This window comes from Scomber japonicus, chromosome 16, assembly GCF_027409825.1.
Source record: "Scomber japonicus isolate fScoJap1 chromosome 16, fScoJap1.pri, whole genome shotgun sequence".
NCBI lineage: Eukaryota > Metazoa > Chordata > Actinopteri > Scombriformes > Scombridae > Scomber > Scomber japonicus.
Window position 1 is genome coordinate 21,019,381 of NC_070593.1, and position 18,971 is coordinate 21,038,351.

Sequence of the window (18,971 nt, forward strand, 5' to 3'; positions counted from 1 at the left end):
CACACTTGGATCAGAAGACAATAGGCAACATGTAATCAAAATAACACAAGAGTGGTAACCTTGATAAATCATCCCTTTATTGAGAATAACCATACACCCATGATAACACAATGGGATGGAGGAGTCCATCATTTCAAACCAAACATAAAACTTTCAAGCAAAGGAAAAGAACAAGGATCATTTTCCTTTTTAGAAAACAGATTTCTCTCCTTCGCCACAAAGTGAAGGACCTTAATTCAAGACTCATCCGCATTATTGCTTTTGGTATGCAGTTTAAAAGTATTACAGAACTAGAAAATTATGAACTGTAATATTTTTCAAAATGTTCAAGTATATTTTAAAATTACATTTTTCTTTTTTTTTCTCAGTTTTTGTTTTTGCATAATCGTTCAGAGGACTCAGTCGTCTGGAGTCAGTGTTGTGTGTCTCTCCCAATCTCTGCTCATTTCTCTGTGCCCTGAAACAACACAGTTACTTTCATTAGTGCCACAAAATGTGTTTGGATAATGTCATAACCAATAAATCTGACTGGTGATGTATTATCATACCAATCTAATACAGTACACAGTCTTCAGGAAGTGGCAGCAGCAGCAGTAGGAGCCATGCTGCCCACTTTCTGGGTGGCATCTTTCTTTGCCTGGTGGGCCTGTAGCACTGCAACGGCTTCTTCCACCTGAAAAAGATGTTACAGCAATGCAGTGTAAGTGCATGGATAACAGACACATCTTTTAGTGTGACAAAAAAATGGAGAAAGTGTACCTTTGAGCGCAGAGATTCATGAGACTCCAGCATATGCAGCAGTTCAGAGTTGTCAATCTCCAGCAACATGCCCGTGATCTTGCCTGCCAGGTTAGCATGCATGCCCTGAATCAGTGGAAACAGACGTTCCCCTGAAATAAAACAATGAAGAGAATAAAACAACCAAATAAAATCTGAAAAGCATTACGGTCCATTCAATCAGATACTGGAGTCTTACCTAGCATCTGCTTCTGCTCCTGAGGTGGTGCAGCAGCCAGCATGGAGGCTGTAAGAGGCTCCTGGCCCTGAACGTGCACCGCTGGCTGAGCCTGACAGGCACAAATGAAAGACATAGTAAAGAAATTTATTTTGGGGTTGGAGGCTAGATATGACAGCAAAACAAGATGTGTTTTTTTAGTCATACCTGCTGTAAGGCAATAGGTTGCACCACCTGGGGGTTGGGGTTACGCACACCAGTGGCATATTTGTAAGGAGGCATTGCCCGAGGTCCAGGGACTCCCATTGAAGGACGAGGACCCATGGTCTGGCCAGTAGCTAGCAGACGGGAGGAAAAAAGGAATCAGTTTTACACAGTGTCTTGCTAATCACTTTTGAACACTCAACTGTAAAATGTCTCTAAATATAATGACACAAAAAAGCTAAAGTCAAAGTCAATAAGTTGAACACACCTCGTGGGCCCTGTGCGCCGCCACCAGGAGTCATATGTCTCAGGCTGCCACGTGGGCCTGGCTGACGCAGTGAATTGGGTATCCCCTGGAAACCACCTGGGAGTGACAGATGCAAGGAGAAAAACAATAAGATAGGTACAAAACACAACTGCTTAATATGTGGTATTTCATAGTATATCTGCCTGTAAGATATGGTCTCATGTGCTCACCTTGACCTCTACCACCTTGCTGCTGCCACCTGGGGTTGGGTCGCATTTGGGCCAGCTGATTTGGTGCATAGTATGTAGTCCTATTCTGGGCCTGGTGGGCACAAGAGAGTGAAATTTATAATTTTATGGCATTAAAATCATGCCCAATTGAAATCACTGAAGTGAATACCCTTAAAATAAATAAACAAACAAACAAACAAACAAAAAACAACAGTCTAACCCTAACCCTAAATATGAAAGTGTGATCATCCTAACATATTATTTTAAACTCACATAAACTGATTTTTTTGGCCACCTGGGGGCAGCAGAATAAGCTGTAAAAACTACACTTATTTACAGCTAAGAGTTGATCTGACAAACTTGTTAGCAAACTCTTGCATATGTACACACCCAGCAGACACCATGCACCATTATCATTCATTTGCCACTTTTGTGTCCGTGGGTGCATGTCCAATATTCAGTCTCCTTTGACCTCTGTTTTTGGTCTATGATAACTTGTAGGAAATGCTAACTCCAGTCTGCCTTTTGGTGCTGGGCAAAGAGTGTACAGTGTTCTTCTTGTTTGTTTGGTTGGTTTTTTTTGGTATATTGATGGGTGTGACCCAAAAAATGACCTAAAAGACACAGATACTTGATGGGAAACCTGACAGGAACTGCAGAATGTGATGATAATTTTGCATGGGTACATTTTTATGAGCAACCACATAGTCATGTGATCATTTTTTAGAACAAAAATGAATTATTGAATTATAGGTACTTTAATATGTACACCAACTCAGACTCTGATTTTCACACCTGTGGCACAGCTGGCATGAAGTAGCCACTGGTGGGCTGGAACTGATTAATGATGGCATTAGCCGGCATGGCCCTCATGCCAGCAATACGCTGCATGTACTGGTTGGTGAGGTGGGCTTTGCGCTCTTCTTTGCGCTGAGCAAGAGCCACGTAGAGGGGTTTGGAGCCAACGATACGTCCATTCATCTCAGTTACAGCTTTGGTGGCCTCCTCGGGGGAGGAGAAGCAGACAAAGCCAAAGCCTTTGGAGCGACCCTCCTCCAGCATCACCTAAAAATATAAAGTTTGTGTCTGGTTAATTTCAAACATACACACTGCTGCTATATTTATAATGCAATTACATTTAAAAAAGTGATAATGCATTGTACCATCTGTTTGACCTCTCTCACCTTGGCACTTGTAATGGAACCGAATGGAGAGAACTCCTTACGCAGTTTTTCATCGTCTATGGTGTCATCAAGGTTCTTAATGTAAAGATTAACACCCTGAAATCAAAGACAAACAGTTATGATGTCACTAGCAGTTTAACTGAGATAATGTAACTGTACTGTAAAAAGACTGACTATATATTAAAGGCTTAGTTTCTGCAGACCTGATAACGACTGATCCTTTCTTGTTTCAGCAGCTCAAATTTCCTCTTCAACTCTGCTTGACGCTCCATTTTTTTCTGAGCTCTGCCTACAAACACTGTCTTGCCATTGAGTTCGGTGCCATTCATGTCCTCTACAGCCTGTGGATCAAGCCATTGAAGCCATTATTTTCAAAGGGAATTTATAACGGCAGAAGACAGACAGACCTGATACATTTCTATGAGACTGAAGTACCTTGTTAGCATCCTCATGTTTCTCATAACTAACGAATCCGAAGCCTCTGGATTTGCCAGTGGGGTCTGTCATAACCTTCACGCTAAGGGTTTTGCCTGCAAGGGTTAAAGGTCAGTCATGTGCATGAAATACAGCAGAACCAGACTACATTAAAGATTACAGCAATAAACATTCATCTAGTCAGATTACCGTATTTGTCAAAAAGTTCCTTTAGTCGGTCGTCATCCATATCGTCCCCAAAGTTCTTGATGTAGACATTGGTAAACTCCTTGGCTTTGGCACCAAGTTCAGCCTCCCGTTCTTTGCGAGATTTGAAACGACCCACGAATCTGAGGATAGGGGAAGAGCAACGATACACACTCTTGTAAAACAGTTCTGACTGAGCTGGGAAAGCAAACCAGGATCCATCTCTTTTGACCTCCTTTTTCCAAACCGAAGTTCCGCAATGACAGAGGAAGACCTGACCACCCGATCATGTTCAGTAAAAAAAATAAATAAATAAATAAAAATCCAGTACATTATTTTACAAAAACAGGGACAACATTCACGAGACAAGTCACAGCGACATTTCATCATGTGAATTGTCATTCCTGGGGTAAACAATGAAAAACCATTCAACTGCTGTTAATATCACCAGAGGCAGGCAGATACGTTGGCATGCTTGACAACACAGTGACAACCATCTTAATTCTTGGTCCAAAACTTGATGAGGAGGTGGATGGAGAGGGATGTAGGGACAGAGTCTCACAGTAGAAAGGAAAGCTGAGGAGGACCAAATGATCTTATATACCTTGCTATGACGACCTCTCCCCTTCTGCCATCCAGTATTGCATTCCTGCATTCGATCCATCACTAAAACACACAAGCGTGGTCATACACACACACACACAAACACTCTAAGACGATGTGACCAGCGAGTGGACAAATGAGGCAACAGAAAATGCGTCTGGTAGGAAAGATAAGAGTAAGTAAAAGTTTAGTAGTTTATTATCTTTCAGTTTAGAGGTTATCTTCATACTGGCGATAGTGAGAGATGAGCTTATTAGTCATATTATTTACACACAAACTCACCAACCGAAAAAAGACACAAAACATCAGGTCACTCATCACAAGTATAGAACAGAAGTTACAAATGGACGCTAAATTGATCAGTTTTAATAAACATAAGATATTGCAATGATCAGCATACTTTCAATAAATTAGCTAAATTCTTCCTAAGTCTTTCAAAAACACAGGCAACAATGAACCCCCTTTGTCCCCAGCACCTAGATAATCGGACACTCACACCTTGCGGTCATTCAGAAGCATGCCGTTCATCTTCTCAATGGCACGGTCAGCAGCATCCTGGGTCTCAAAGTGGACAAATGCGTAGCCTTTGGAACCATTTTCATCACACACCACCTGGAGCACAGGAAGACAATTGAGTAAATATTCTCAATTAAAGGCTTCATGCTCTGCTTAAAAATCCATGTAAAGGAAAATCAAAGATTTCTTTTGAAACACATTATACATGTTTGAAAATAATTGCTGAAAACGTGAAAAGACAGTGAACTATATAGTACTAAATTGTGAAGCATTAAGCTGTTTCTCACAATTTCTATGTTCAGGATTTTTTGGGCAGGTCTGAAATGGTTGTTTGGTGACAAAGAGGGGTTACAAGTACATCACCCTCTACCATGCACCATATAAATACTAGAGTGCACAGACACAGTCACTTTTTTTACACCAGGTAGTTTTACAAACTTTCATCAGAGACAACTGGGATTGACTTTGGATAATCTCTTGTAAATGGGACAATGTTCAGACAACATTAGTGCTCAAAGAGTTTTTTAAGATTAGATTTTAAACCCGGCTGAAACATCCATTGATGGCTGGAGGTGGTTTCAACTTCAGTACCAGCTGTTCAGCTGGGAGGACGGGTAAACTCAATGTATGCAGTGCCAACAGCACCAGCTGTGCGGCCGGTGGTGACATCTGCCGGGCAACACATCACCAAAAAGCACAGTGTGAGAGGCAATTGTTTCAAGGGTAATGGCTACAGTGGAGTTGCCAAGGACATTTCAGAAGAGAAATGAGTAACTTTAAGTGCACTGGACCCCATTGACAAACAACAACTTAAGATAGTGATCATTGGTGATAGATTGACTTGTTAACTAGTCATTTAAGTTAACTTTTTACCAGAAAAAGCCCATGTTTACCTACAAAATATGTGCCAAATTAAGTGTCTCCTAACCTGACTTTATTTTTAAAATATCATCCATTCTGCTTGACTTACACCTAAAAACAAGGCCTATTTAAAATTGTGGATTTTTATAGTAGAGTTTGGTATGAGCATTGTTCACTCAGAGGGTTGAGCCATGCTTTCAGTGCCCCCAGTGTTTCAGAACAGAGACTACTGCTTAGTTTTCCAAATTTAAAACCTAATTTTATATAACCGGTTAATGTTTTAATCATTCAAATTTGGCTGGGTGGTTAATGACACATTTTTCTGTAGTTTAACAAACTCAGAACAAATATTTATTATTGCTTATCTGTGCTTCTCAGCCTGTTAAATATGAAGCTATAGCCAGTGACCAGTTATCTTAGCTTAGCATAAAGACTGTATAATAGGGAAACAGCAAGCCTGGCTATGTCCAAGAGATGTAACATGTCTATCAGCACCTCTACAAAATCTCAAAATGCCAAGTGTGAAAATAACATTTTGTAGTTTTAGAGTTTATGTACTTTATTTGTTGGTGACTTTAACAACTTCTGGCAAGTGTATTTTGCTCTCTTCAGACAGAGTCAGGCTAGTTGTTTCCACACCTAACCTCCTGTTGGCCGAAGCTTCACACCTAATGTACAGATATGAGAGTGGTGTTGATTTCTCATTTATCTCTCTGCAAGAAAGCAAGAAAGCAAATAAGCACAATTCCCGAAATTGTCAAACTTAATTTATGACAACTCTACCTTGCAGGAGAGGATGTTGCCAAAGGCAGAGAAGGTGTCATACAGGGCTTTGTTATCTATGGACTTGTCGAGGTTCTTGATGAACACGTTGCCCACTCCAGACTTCCTGAGGGAAGGGTCTCTTTGGGACCACATGATTCTGATTGGCTTCCCTTTCACCACGTCAAAGTTCATGGTGTCCAGGGCTCTCTCAGCTGGTGGGGGAGAAGGGGCAGACAGACAGAGGGAAAGGTCATGGCTGGTTGTTTACATGGAACCACAAGCTTGAAAACATTCAGTCAGTTAATGTATGCTGCATATCATGCTTCAATACATCATGGATAACCTGCGCTGTAGCACTCTCACACCAGACTGCTACTCTGCCAGTATCATGGTGCTTTTGTTATAACCACAAACACAGCACTCCACTGAAATAACACAAGGTTACAGTGGAGTATATTAAAACACTTTGTCTCCCTGTGCAATGTGTACCACAATGAAGAATCCCTGCTGCCAAGCCATTACCAAGGCACGTGTAACATGGTTAAGATATTGCAGTAGACCATGTGGCTGATGAGCTTTCTATGAACAGCTGGGACATGTGTGGGGGGCAGCTGCATTGGGCAAGCAGGGAACACATGGCCCTCTTCTCTTACTTACCACATGCTACTGGGCCACGTCCCACCGAGGCCCACTGTAGTAGCAGTGCAGTAGGCCCTCTAATAACACAAACAGGCCTAAACTGTGGAGTTACGATTAACAGTTTTTTTCCCACATCAATAAATATCAATCTGTGGTCTTTCTGCTCTGTTTAAGGTTGAAATTACACTATATCTCTGTTGCTTTAACTCTTATATAGGATAGGCTCTTATGTGGGCACACATGCCAAACATCCTTTTGTTCAGTCACTCCACAGTAACACACACACACACATACACACACAGGCCAGGCTGTCCAGCTAAAAGTGTCTGGTAAACAAAACAGAGCTGCCTTGCGTCTGCTGGCATCAGCAGTTTGGCTTGCAATTGTACTTCACAACTCGTGTGCTGAGAGAAGGTGTGATCGCTGTCAAACATGTGGACTTCCAGAGGGTTCACAGAGGGACTCTTGGCTTTAAAAAGGTTTAATTATTGTTGTAACACATGAGGATAATTCATATAGTAGCTTGTGTGATTTAGAATGGTGCATGCTTCTGTGAAGCACTCAGTGTAATAAAATGTAAACAACAAAGGATTCAAAATGTATTGTACTCCTCTTTACTGTTAACCATTTCTATGAGGAAGTTATTACGGAGCAGGCAAATTTTGGGCTGCTCAGAAAGATGTTCTATAATTAGAGAGGGGTCCTGGGAGGTATGTGTTGGCATGGGCTGTGAGTGGAGCATTCTCTACCATTGATGGGGAAGAGACACATTCAACGAGAATGTTTAGATGAGTAACAACAGGTCTCGTGAGCGCTTACACATGCAGCTGTGACATGTAGAGCTCCACGAGACTTTGTGATAAACCTCGACAAAAGCTTTGCTTTCCATGAAATCCTCTGGCCTATGGTACAGTTCTTCAAATATGTTTTGCAAAAGCTGTATCTGTTGGGTTTGTGTTTTTTTGTCAGGCTATTGGCCCACAGGCATGTGCCCGGGATCCATTGAAATACTCAATAACAGCCACCATCCCCCACATTTACACCTTCAACAACAAATGGTGTCTTCTCACTTGTGGCTCCTCTTACGTTTACTCAAGTGAACGATACCAAATTTCTGGAAGCGAGCCAGTTGGACCCTATCATTACTCCAGCTTTTGGTAACTGACTCGGGCACAGATACATGACAGGTGTTTAACGTTGATACCAGAGGCAAAAAAGGTCCACACAATGTAAACAACCACAACACCTGCTACTATTGCTCAACACTTCCATACCATTGACTGTGAAGGGAAAGCGTTAACATAAGTCACTTAAAAACACTTTGACACATTTGACAGACATGCACATTTAAGCATCAACTCCTAACAGATTAACTATCAGCAATATCTTCTCAGGATAGCCCTGTGACATAATTCAATTCATTTCCAATCTGTTCAAAAATAAAGTTGGGATTAAATCCAAATAGAAACCGGATCAAGTCCTTGATACTACACCAAACAATACACATGGCTTGGCATGTCAAGCAGGCAGTTCAGGGGTCATTGTTCAGCTGTGCTTGTCCCTTTTCTTGGTTTCAGTAAAAATACAGCAGCAGAGGGCAATGGGAATTAAATTCACTCATTGGTCCCTTTAAATAGGAGCAGAAGTGGGTCATTTGGGTTGAATTTAAAAGAAAAAAACTTCCTACATGCAGTGTTGTAATTGATATGAACTGATTTCACAGCTAACTGTTAGACATAAGTCAACTCTGCATGTGGTGGGCGCTTTAACTGTAGTAGTCAAATATATTACCTGGAGTGTAAAAGAACTGGGCCATGCTTATGTGGGTCAAATGACTGCTCAAACTAGACCGAACAACTGCCATGACTGTCCTATTTGAGCACAAAAACATTACATTAAACAAAAATCCAGTGTCAGCACCGGCAGTGTTTCTGAACCTGCAATTCATTATGTAGGCTAGGCAGGAATTACCCAATGGGCAGTTTTAAGGGTTGACATTGAAAGCATGTGTGACAATGTCAATATATGAAGGATGCATGTGGTTTATAAATAAGCCGCATGCACTGATGTCTGCAAAATAACATGCTCTAACTGCATAATGCGTCTTCAGTGTGTGTGTGTGTGTGTGTGTGTGTGTGTGAATGCACCGTTTCTTACCATCAGCGGGCTGGGAGAAGTTCACGTAAGCGTATCCCAGCGATCGCCGGGTGATCATGTCTCGGCATACCCGAATGGAGAGCACCGGTCCGGCTGGGCTGAATTTCTCATACAGCATAGCCTCCGTGATATCGGGGTGCAGGTCGCCGACGTAAAGAGAAGCCATCGGATAACTCCCAGTCGCTGTGTTCATAACTCGGAATTCACAATAGAAATTAAAGCAGAGCTTCCCTCAAAAAAAAAAGGCAGAAAATAAAGCCGGTATGAGCCGTATTCCCGGTCCGAGCTGCGCGTCAATTCTCAGCTATACAGACAGCTGATAGTTTTCCAGTTCAGACCTGGAAAATGACGATATATAATCGATGTCTTCTGAAGTATTTCTTCCTTTGAAGACCCAGGGCCTCCTGTTTCTGTTATTTTTTTTTAATTAAGATTTTGCTTTTTTTTTTTAATCGTTTGTATTTCTTTAAGTATAGGTGCTTGTTTTTATTTTGATTTTGTTGATTTTTATATTTTTTTATGTATTTTTATTTAAGTTTTTCAAGAACAGTGAGTTAGACACTCACGGTCGTTTTGTGGCCGGGGAAAGAGACTGCGTGAGGAAAGCATGGGCACTTTATAGACAGTGCAGTGCGGAGGAAATAGTGGACAGGGTCAAACTTAGGATAGGAAAAAAAAAAAAAAAAAAACCGAGCGCCTGTACGGTGTAAAAGGGAGAGCGCACACTGCTGTCCCAACTACACAACCCAGCTCCCCACAGCGACATCTGGGTGGGAAACAGTCTACAGTAGCTTTTATAAGAGAAGCAGGACGTACAGAGCCTATTGTGTTATTGGGGAAGTTTATTTATACATAAATTTAGATCATTTAAGACTTAACCCAATCTGAGCAAATAGGATGGATTAAGACATTTAAAGTCATCTAAATTTGGGAAAGACAAGAAACCTCTCGCTGTTTTCATTAATCTCAGTTATTGAGAGCCCCCTTTCTGTTTCATTACTTTAGTTTTGCTAAACCAGGGTTTGTTTTTAAATGTAGCTACGAGAAAAAAAGAAAAGAAAAAAAAGCACAAACTGAATTATTGCTCAATATGTTTATTCAGTGATGTCACCATGATGTTGCAATTATTCTGCTTTGTCAATGCGCCTGAGGACAAGAGATAAATAGATTAATAACAGTTCACATGCAGGGAACATACCAGCATTGCAAAAACAAATAAAAGTAGAATAGGTACCTCAACAAATTCAGGAAAGATGAAAGCAGCCCCCTCTGTTTGGGCTCCTGTTTTCTTTTAATTCCATCCATCCCAAAACGTCGGATTGCACCTTTTCCCTTATGTTGCTTCACCATTTCTTCCTCATAACTCATTGACTGTGACCCATCTTCACCCTTGGAAAACTGGATTTTGGAGCGGATTATTGGTTGGGCATCATGTGTTCCCTCTTGGTGCATTGTAGCTGCATCTGTCCACTTTTGAGCTGGCTCATCTCTGATTTGGTTAAAATCATTATGGATTAGGTCATTTATATCCATCTCAATTGGTAGAGCTTCTGTGTTAAACATCTCAGATCCTCCAAACCATTTTTTTCTTTGGGATTCCTTTGCACTAGCTGCCATGTTCCGTTGTGGAGGAATAGCCCACCCATCAAGTAGTGAAATCTCATCCATGTTCAGTTGTGGAGGAATAGCCCATCCATCAAGTAGTGAGATCTCATCCATGTTCAGTTGTGGAGGAATAGCCCATCCATCAACTAGTGCAATAACATTCATATCCCATACAGGAATATCATTTCCTAGTTTATTTGAGTTTTCACCCCTGATCTTGTCTGTGGTTGATGGCTGCAGCTCAGGAAGGTCATTTGATGTCACATCTCTTGGCTGCAAAGGAGCTGTCTTGTCTACCACTTGAGATCCAACATTGTCACTGGTGTCCTGCACCTGTCCAGGTAGCCAGACAGTCAACCTAGCAGCAGGGTCCTGGCTCACAACCACTACACCCTGAGGTGGAGAGGACCAGAGTGATTCAGATAACTTGCTTCTTGAGACAGAGCTACCAGAAACAATTATGTCCTCAGGCACTGCAGCATCAGACTGCATGGAGTCGATAACAGGGATGTTGGACGGTTCTTGTGGTTCAGAGGCTAAAGGTGCAGGACTAATATCTTCTTTGTCTACAATGCGGAAGGGCCCAGTGCTGATGATAACCGTGGCATCTGAAAGGATAAGTTTGGCGTTAGTCACTGTTTGGGACCATAGAATTCCATTTTGCTGCACCTTTAGACAAAAACAAAGCACAAACCATCTGGAAGGTGTTTGACAGGCAGGCCTTTACACTTTGAGCTGCAGCAGCTGCACACCTCTACATCTCCACTTAGCTCCTCCCATCTGAAAGACACAAATCTCAGTAACTAAAAACACAGGGTCACAACAGTTTGTGTTGACTGTGCAAATACCTTGACTGGATCATGTTGTAGTTGCAGGATTTAGAGCCAGTGGTGATACCCTGGTCTGAGATGAGTACACTGCAGTGGATGTACATCTTCAAGGAGGAGCAAGAATTCACAAGGTCATACAGCTGAACAACAGAAACAGTGAAACCACATTTTAAAATATAAAACTCACCTCAGAAATGAGATAAGAGGTATTCAGAACAACATTAACCACATCTGCTCTGTTGGAAGCCACAAACTGTATAACAGCATGAGGAGAGCCCAGGGGGGCCACGCACCTGGCAGAGAGCAACAATATCACATGCGAATATGACCAAAATGGTACAGTGGAGATGAATACTTGACTGCCTGCTTGCTTGCTTTACCCTTTATTCAATATGACTGCATGTCGAGGTTTAGTCTGAGGCTCTGGAGACGCAGAGATGAAGCAGGAATGGATGAAAAGTTGCTGATCAGCCTTGGTTTTAGTAGACACCTGGAGATTGACAGTCTGGCCTCTTTTATACACATTGGATTCTGCTGTGCTGGTCCATGATGCTGCAGGAGAGAGAAAAAAATAGGAAAAATAGCATTTCATTTACAGAAATATACAATTGAGTCCAACTGCATGTTTCATGTTGTACTCACGATTCATTGCCTTTATGTTGAAGCTTCTGCCCTTCTCAGGAAGTGCAGGTGAGACGGAGTTTGAATTTGACCTGAAAATACATGCATTCAGCTTTAGGATTATTATTTGAGACCACTTAATTATATAAATGTTTGTTAACTTAAGAGATGCACCTCTTTGTCATGCAGGAGATGTCTATTGTATGAGGAATTAGCCTCTTGGTTGAGAGTGGTTTTTGGATGTTTAGGTGGAGAGAGTTGGAGTATACCTCAATTCCATTCTGCATCTGTGATAAAAGATGGCTTTAGAAAATGCTGTAGAAATAAAAAAAAGCTATGCAATCATTTTGTTAGCTTACCGTATGAGTAGTTCCACATTTATCAAAGCTGTAAGTGAAGACAAATTGGTTTGGTAGTTCTTTGTTGCTATTGCAGCCATCACCCAGCTGTATGTCCTCTTCCTTCAGTGTGACCCCATTGAATCTTTTATCAACCAGCAAAGTTAACAGAGATTTATCACAAGAAACCTGTACTTTGGGAGCCGACATCATTGGAGGAGCAAGCATGTGAAAATCATGGAATGGGGTTCGCCGGGAGCTGAACATGGTTTTAAATTGAGGGAAATCAAAATCTCGCTCAAATGGAAAGTGTAGGACATTTCCAAAAAATCCTGGAAAAGCTGGAAAAGCTTGTGGAAATGCAGCATCCTGTTGTATTACTGAATGAACAGGAATAAAATGTCCAACAAAAAGGCACAGAAATATCTCTACAGTCCCCATTGCAAAACTCAAAGTGGTCCAACCACTCTAGCTGCTGGCAGCCTCCGTATGTCATTGATAAGGTGCAGTGGAAGGAGGCACAGGTGTTGGTAATCGAGCTAACGAGGCTGATATGCACTAATGCTGCATTCAAGATGGGATTCTGAGCACATTCACTCTTTAACACCAGTGCACACAGTGATTCTTACTGTGAGGCATGAGGCATGTAGCAGTTACAATAAAATCTTACTTACAATATTGTGATTTTGGTTCATGTTATTTCTGAAAGCAGAAACCCCAGATCATTTTTGTGTGTGTGTGTGTGTGTGTGTGTGTGTGTGTGTGTGTGTGTGTGTTAAATCCATTTATTTTGTTCCTTTTAGGTAAATGGTATTGCAGTCTTTCCCATGTTCAATAATAATATAACACATCAAAATCATGGATAATGAAAACTATGAATTTTATAATATTCCTATAGGCCTACTGTTTCTAATGCATTGTGACTTTATGATATTTTAGGATTTCATGCTAGTATCATAATCTTTAAAGATAAAACTGTAATGTTAACTTTCTTTGTAAATAATTACATTCATGTGGGAATTCAGTCACATATGTAGGCCTACATATATCACAAGCTACATTTTCTTCCAATTTTAAAATATGTTCCCCCTATTAAAGAAAAGAAAAGAATATTATGAATATTTAAATTTTAAATAAACAAATAATAATGTAAACAAGAGTGAAAGAGAAAAAGGGAAGGAGGACAAATCCCAAACAGGAGGGCACATATCTGTAATGGTGTTACAAAGCAACAACTATCATCATCATAACAGTCATTACAGTATATTGAGCATAATGTGAGCTATCAGTAAGGATGTGTGTATATTAACCTCTAGCTTTAAGCCACATGAAGCTCGTGTAATCAGATAATAACCAAGCAACAAAACTTGTGTAACTTCTACATTTAGAAAAGTGAAGGTGCATACCTGGTGAATGAGGTGGGGTGGAGCCTCCGCGCAGGTAGGCGGTGTAAAACCAGGTAAGCAGCGCCAGAGGAGGAAGACAAGGAGCCGACAACAGCAGTGTCAAAAACCTGTCAGAAATGACATTAATACAACTTTTGCATTAGTATGGTACAAGAGGACGGATAATCCACCATGGGATACACAGGTAAATGTACTTTTATACGTGTTTGAGCCAGCTTTCAGACAATGTGGGCATGTTGCGTGTGGAAGTTTTTAAGGCGTGGTCTGCGCAACTGTGAAAGGAGCTCAGAGGGGAAATATGTCACGTTTACGGCTCATAATGTGCTTAATGTTGTGTTTATGTCTGTTTTTGTACTTTTTATATGAATTGGGAGCTTATCCAACAAACTGAGTCATATATCTAATCATGGGCTATTTAGTTAACTAGTTTCATTTAAAGATATTTAGTTTTTGTTAGGCTGATAATAGGTTTCGTGCAGCCACTGGACTATTTAACCTTTCGTTGTAATAACCATAAAGAAAACTTAAAAGTATCAGACATTAGCAATCATAATGAAAATAGGTGTAATTAATATGTATACATAAGCTATAGTCCTGTGAAATGATGCTGTTTAACTATGAGAAAACATAAAGTAATAGGCTATGTATCAAGTCTAAAAAGATGTCATGACTTGGTGAATCATATTAAATGAGGTCATAGTGTTTTCTTGTTAGGGTTTACAGTGACTATATGTGACAACTTGAATGGCAGCAAACATTAGACTAACAATATTATGACCAAAACACTGAGCAGCTCCACAGCACCCAACTGAAGGGCTGAATGTAATAGACTAGTAGTAGTTAAATATCTCTATCTGACCCCTCAGGCCAGATCAATGTAGTGATGACTGTTTGAACACCCCACCCAAACTTTTGTCCTGTTTGTTGTAGGGGGAGGGGGCTTACATAGCCCTGTATGGGTGGGTTCCTCTCACCTTTCCTCAGAGGGAAGAAAACTTTAACTTTTTTAAATCCCCAGAAATGACCTCTGTATCTCCACCACAGTCACACCATTTTGCAGATTTGTGTGAGCTCTTTTTATTCTCATGTGTTGTTGTGGTGATGTAAACTGCTGGCCTACTTTTTTTTTTTTGCAGTGCTCAAACCACAACACTGCAAACAAGTCTGCAAGCAACTCAGACAAGCTCTCAGAAGCAGTTAACTCTACATTTAAGATCACATTTAGTAAACATAAAAGCATATTTTTTGATTTAATCTTGTATAACATGTTGATTCCTGTCTACATATACTGATGCTTACACAGCTGGTATTTACCTTAATCTAAGCCCATAAATCACCTGCTTCAGCCTAACAATATGTGCTATCGTACAGAACACACAATGCAACAATTCCTTCTTTATGTAGTGGATTTTGGCAGAGGTCACAGTACCCAAAGCTGATATGTCAAAATAACATATTTCCACTTCTTATAGGAGTATGCTGCACCAGCCTCAAGGACAACAAAGCCCTGATGAAGATGGGCTTGGGGCTGGTGCTGGTGGGCCATGTCAACTTTCTTCTTGGGGCGCTGGTGCACGGCGCTGTGCTCAGACACGTTACCTCGCACAAGGAGGCTCGCGTCATGGTTTACGCCATCTCTAATGTCCTTGCTATTGTGGCAGGCTTGTTGGTAAGTGGCATGCACTGATGATGCATTCCATCACACATGATGAGGAAGTAGAGTTGCTGTTTGTTCGGTGGCACCAAATTGGAAGAGTATGAATTCTTTTTCTTCTTCTTGGGTTGTTCCTGCATGTCTGATCACAGTGCAGTGGATATATTCCATAATCTGTGATGAAAGCAATGTGTGTTTTTACTGAACATGTGTCTTGTGCTCCTCAGGGAATTATTGGTGGAATATTGGCCATTGTGCTGTCCAAAAACAAGAAAAACAGGATTCTGGTAAGAACTGTTTCCCTCTGTTCGACACTCAAATGTGTCATTTGCCGGCTCCTGTTAGAACTTGCCCATTGCTATTGAGTGTGTGTGTGTGTGTGTGTGTGTGTGTGTGTGTGTGTGTGTGTGTGTGTGTGTGTGTGTGTGTGTGTGTGTGTGTGTGTGTGTGGAGATACAGAAGATAACTTTAAATGATGAAATACACACGGAAATGCAAATGTAGAATTCAAGCATAGATTTAAATAAGATGTGCTTCCTCATGAAATGTATACTCACCTGTGATTTCTTCTCCACTTGATATATAGAAAGACACTATCTGTTATGAGGACAATGTCTTTCACATACTAGCTTAAACTTTTCTGTTTTCACTTCAGCACTCAACTATATCTATGTTTAACACTTACCCTATTCTGTCATGTTGTCCTTACAGCAGTGGGTCCTATTGGTCTTCAGCTTCCTGGCAGGTCTCTTGGCAGTTGCCTCCACTTTGGGCTTGTCCGTTTCCATGGTGACAGCAATTGTGCATAAAGGACGGAGCCTGCTAACACACTGCAGGTTTTCCAAGCCTAACGTTGGTTCTTCCAGTATCACTTATGAATGCCCCTTTGACCCCACCCGAATATACGTAAGTACAGTATAAAGAGGCCTATTCCTCTTGTAGCAGTTTTGACACTGACAAAAAAAAGTTGTGTTTGAGTGATCAGATGTATTTTCATCAAACAGGGGACCACAATCATTCTGTGGGTGCCACTCATCTTTATGTCTGTGGTGGAAATGGTGTTTTCCTTCCGCTCCTTTGCTGCCTGTACCTCGTTCCTCTACCTCTGTCCATGCAGGAGGAGGCCGATCCAGGCTAAGAGGGTAAGCTGCTCACTGGCTTTACTGTTAGCAGGCCTGCATTGTTTAACACTGGCAATGTGTGATGCTTTAGTGTAACATGATATGTTGTGTCACCTTACTGTGTCACATATAGTTAAAATGAAGTCAGTAAATCATTTGTCAGTTGCGTTCTTTTTTGAATAAGAAAAATGTTTTTTGATGTAAATGAGGCAGTGGTAGTTCTCCAAAGCAGAAACGTGAAGTTGAAACTGTTTCTAAACTTTTTAAAACAAAAAAATGTTAACTATTCTGAAAAATCACTTATCACTAATACTGTATTGTACCCTGGGTTTGCTAAAGAGGAGCAGAATTTTACATGAGAAATCAGGATTTTCCAGCCTGACTGATAGTTACTCAGAATGACATCCTGTACTGCTTAGAAAAGTTTATAAATGAATGTCTTTAAAAAACTAACAAACTATTGAACCAATATAGGTTATAGTTATGTTCATTTACTGTGTCATACACAGTGTTGGGCACGTTACTTTGAAAAAGTAATTAAATATAGTTATTCATTACTTCTCCCAAAAAGTAATTGAGTTAGTAACTGAGTTACATCAATGTCAAAGTAATAAATTAATTACCAGGAAAAGTAAACTTTACTTTTTAAAAAATTGTTCAAATATGTCAAACTACTTGGCTGCCCCAATCAACAATAACTGGCCCAAAACACGTTCAAAATTAAAATAATGCTTAAGAAATGTACTATAAAGGAGTAAATAATAAAATTGTACATGTAGCAGATGTGCAGATTGCATTTTATTCCTCAAAAAGCAATAACAATATAAACTTCTCTTAATATAACAATGAAAAATTGTACTGGAAATGGATAAATAAATAAAAAGGTGCAGTGAGGGGGGTGAGTGAGACTGGTCTAATAAGAAGCAACACAGAGCTATCAGGACACTTTGCTCCCACACGCGCTGCATTGATAGTCACATAAACACACACGTGCTCAGTCACTTTGTATTTTTTTTTTTTTTTTGCAGTAACGTTAACGGCGTTGTAACGGGGGAAACAGTAATTAATTTAATTACTGGTTACTGAAAAAAGTAACGCAGTTTATTTATAACGCCGTTATTCCCATCACTGGTCATACTAGTTATCATTCCAGTAATAACAAAGCAGCCATAAACTTTGAACAGTAAACTGACCTGGCTTCATAATAGAATAAATAGCACTGTGACATTGAAGTTAATACAGCCACTAAATTGAAGCCAATGATCTGAACCTGCTGACTAAAGCAGACTTGAACAGGGCAGCGTGGTAACCGTATCCTTCAACTCAGGATATCACAATACATGAGAACACAGTTTGGTCTTGAAGGTGAAATTTAAACAAACTGAAAAAGCACACATCATATTCAGTGGCTCAGTAGATTCACCATCATGGCATTTAGCAACCCCTCATCTTTAAAATATACACATCAGATTTCAAATGTTCTTGTGTGTGAATCATGTATTACCAGGCAGCTTCATGGTCCTTCAACATGTTAAGATGGTATGTCTTATTACATGTAAAACTCAACACTATTGTAAACACATTGTAAAAGTGTTGGCAGGTATGACACGAGTCCTCGAGACACGAGACAGTGAAGTCTATAATTTAAAAGTTTACATTTCTTCTCTTGTCATAACTGCTCTAGAGTATAATTGAATAAAACAGCCCCAGAATCAAGAATTGTATGCTTATTGGCTACAGTTGACAGGTTTCTCCAAGTGTAACCGTTAAGATATCATAAGTCTTAAGTTCTCCATGATACTGCTGTTTCTATGAATAACCAGCTAAACCTCATCACTCATTTTATTGGATATTTTTGCAAGTTTTGTACTTTTGTCATTGAGACTGCAGGTGTGTAGTCATCTGGATTAAAAAGAAAATAACAAAAGCCGGATACTAATTGGAACGGTCATGTAAGGCATTTGTCATCCTGAGTCAGCTTTTCTTTAATCAAACTACATTTCATGAATATTTCAGGTGCGTATTCAGAGAGCTGTTCAAATCGAAACGCCGCCTCCACGACAAGATCAAGAGACTGATATTGAGGCCGAGCCTGCAGAGCGGGATGAACTGCTGGACGGTGACACTCCAGTGGAGCAGCAGAGTGACTGGCTCTGAAGCAGCTAAACCTAATGCATAGGTTTCAGACTGCCGGGCTCAACTGGGAAAATGCAGCATCATCTGTGAAGTTGTTGCATTGAGTGTGTCTGTTACACTGTGAATGTCTAATGATGACATTTTTTGGGACTCTAGTCAGCAACAATAATGGCATTTTATTTCCTTTTATATCAAAAGGAGTATTATGTTCCTGATTCTTGTTTTTTTTTCTCTTGGTTTGACTGGAAATAATCCGATTTTGCGTGTACTGATATTGT

At 40.4% G+C, this 18,971-nt stretch overlaps 2 protein-coding genes across 2 annotated transcripts; one reads left to right on the forward strand and one right to left on the reverse strand.

Moving 5' to 3' along the window:
• Positions 1 to 55: 55 nt before the first annotated feature.
• On the reverse strand, positions 56 to 9,560 carry pabpc4 (poly(A) binding protein, cytoplasmic 4 (inducible form)). Its single transcript, XM_053335701.1, has 15 exons — positions 8,983 to 9,560; positions 6,205 to 6,398; positions 4,541 to 4,656; positions 3,445 to 3,584; positions 3,256 to 3,350; positions 3,024 to 3,161; positions 2,821 to 2,916; positions 2,432 to 2,701; positions 1,637 to 1,727; positions 1,428 to 1,523; positions 1,163 to 1,293; positions 977 to 1,067; positions 760 to 890; positions 549 to 673; positions 56 to 457 (listed from the first exon to the last, which is right to left on the reverse strand). Exons 1-14 carry the CDS (start codon positions 9,173 to 9,175, stop codon positions 572 to 574), a joined length of 1,884 nt encoding a protein of 627 aa, XP_053191676.1. The 5' UTR covers positions 9,176 to 9,560; the 3' UTR covers positions 56 to 457; positions 549 to 571.
• Positions 9,561 to 13,853: 4,293 nt separating this feature from the next.
• Positions 13,854 to 18,714, forward strand: tmem54a (transmembrane protein 54a). The gene is made up of 6 exons (XM_053336024.1): positions 13,854 to 13,966; positions 15,255 to 15,451; positions 15,664 to 15,723; positions 16,148 to 16,342; positions 16,441 to 16,578; positions 18,574 to 18,714. Exons 1-6 carry the CDS (start codon positions 13,954 to 13,956, stop codon positions 18,712 to 18,714), a joined length of 744 nt encoding a protein of 247 aa, XP_053191999.1. The 5' UTR covers positions 13,854 to 13,953.
• The last annotated feature ends 257 nt before the right edge of the window (positions 18,715 to 18,971 follow it).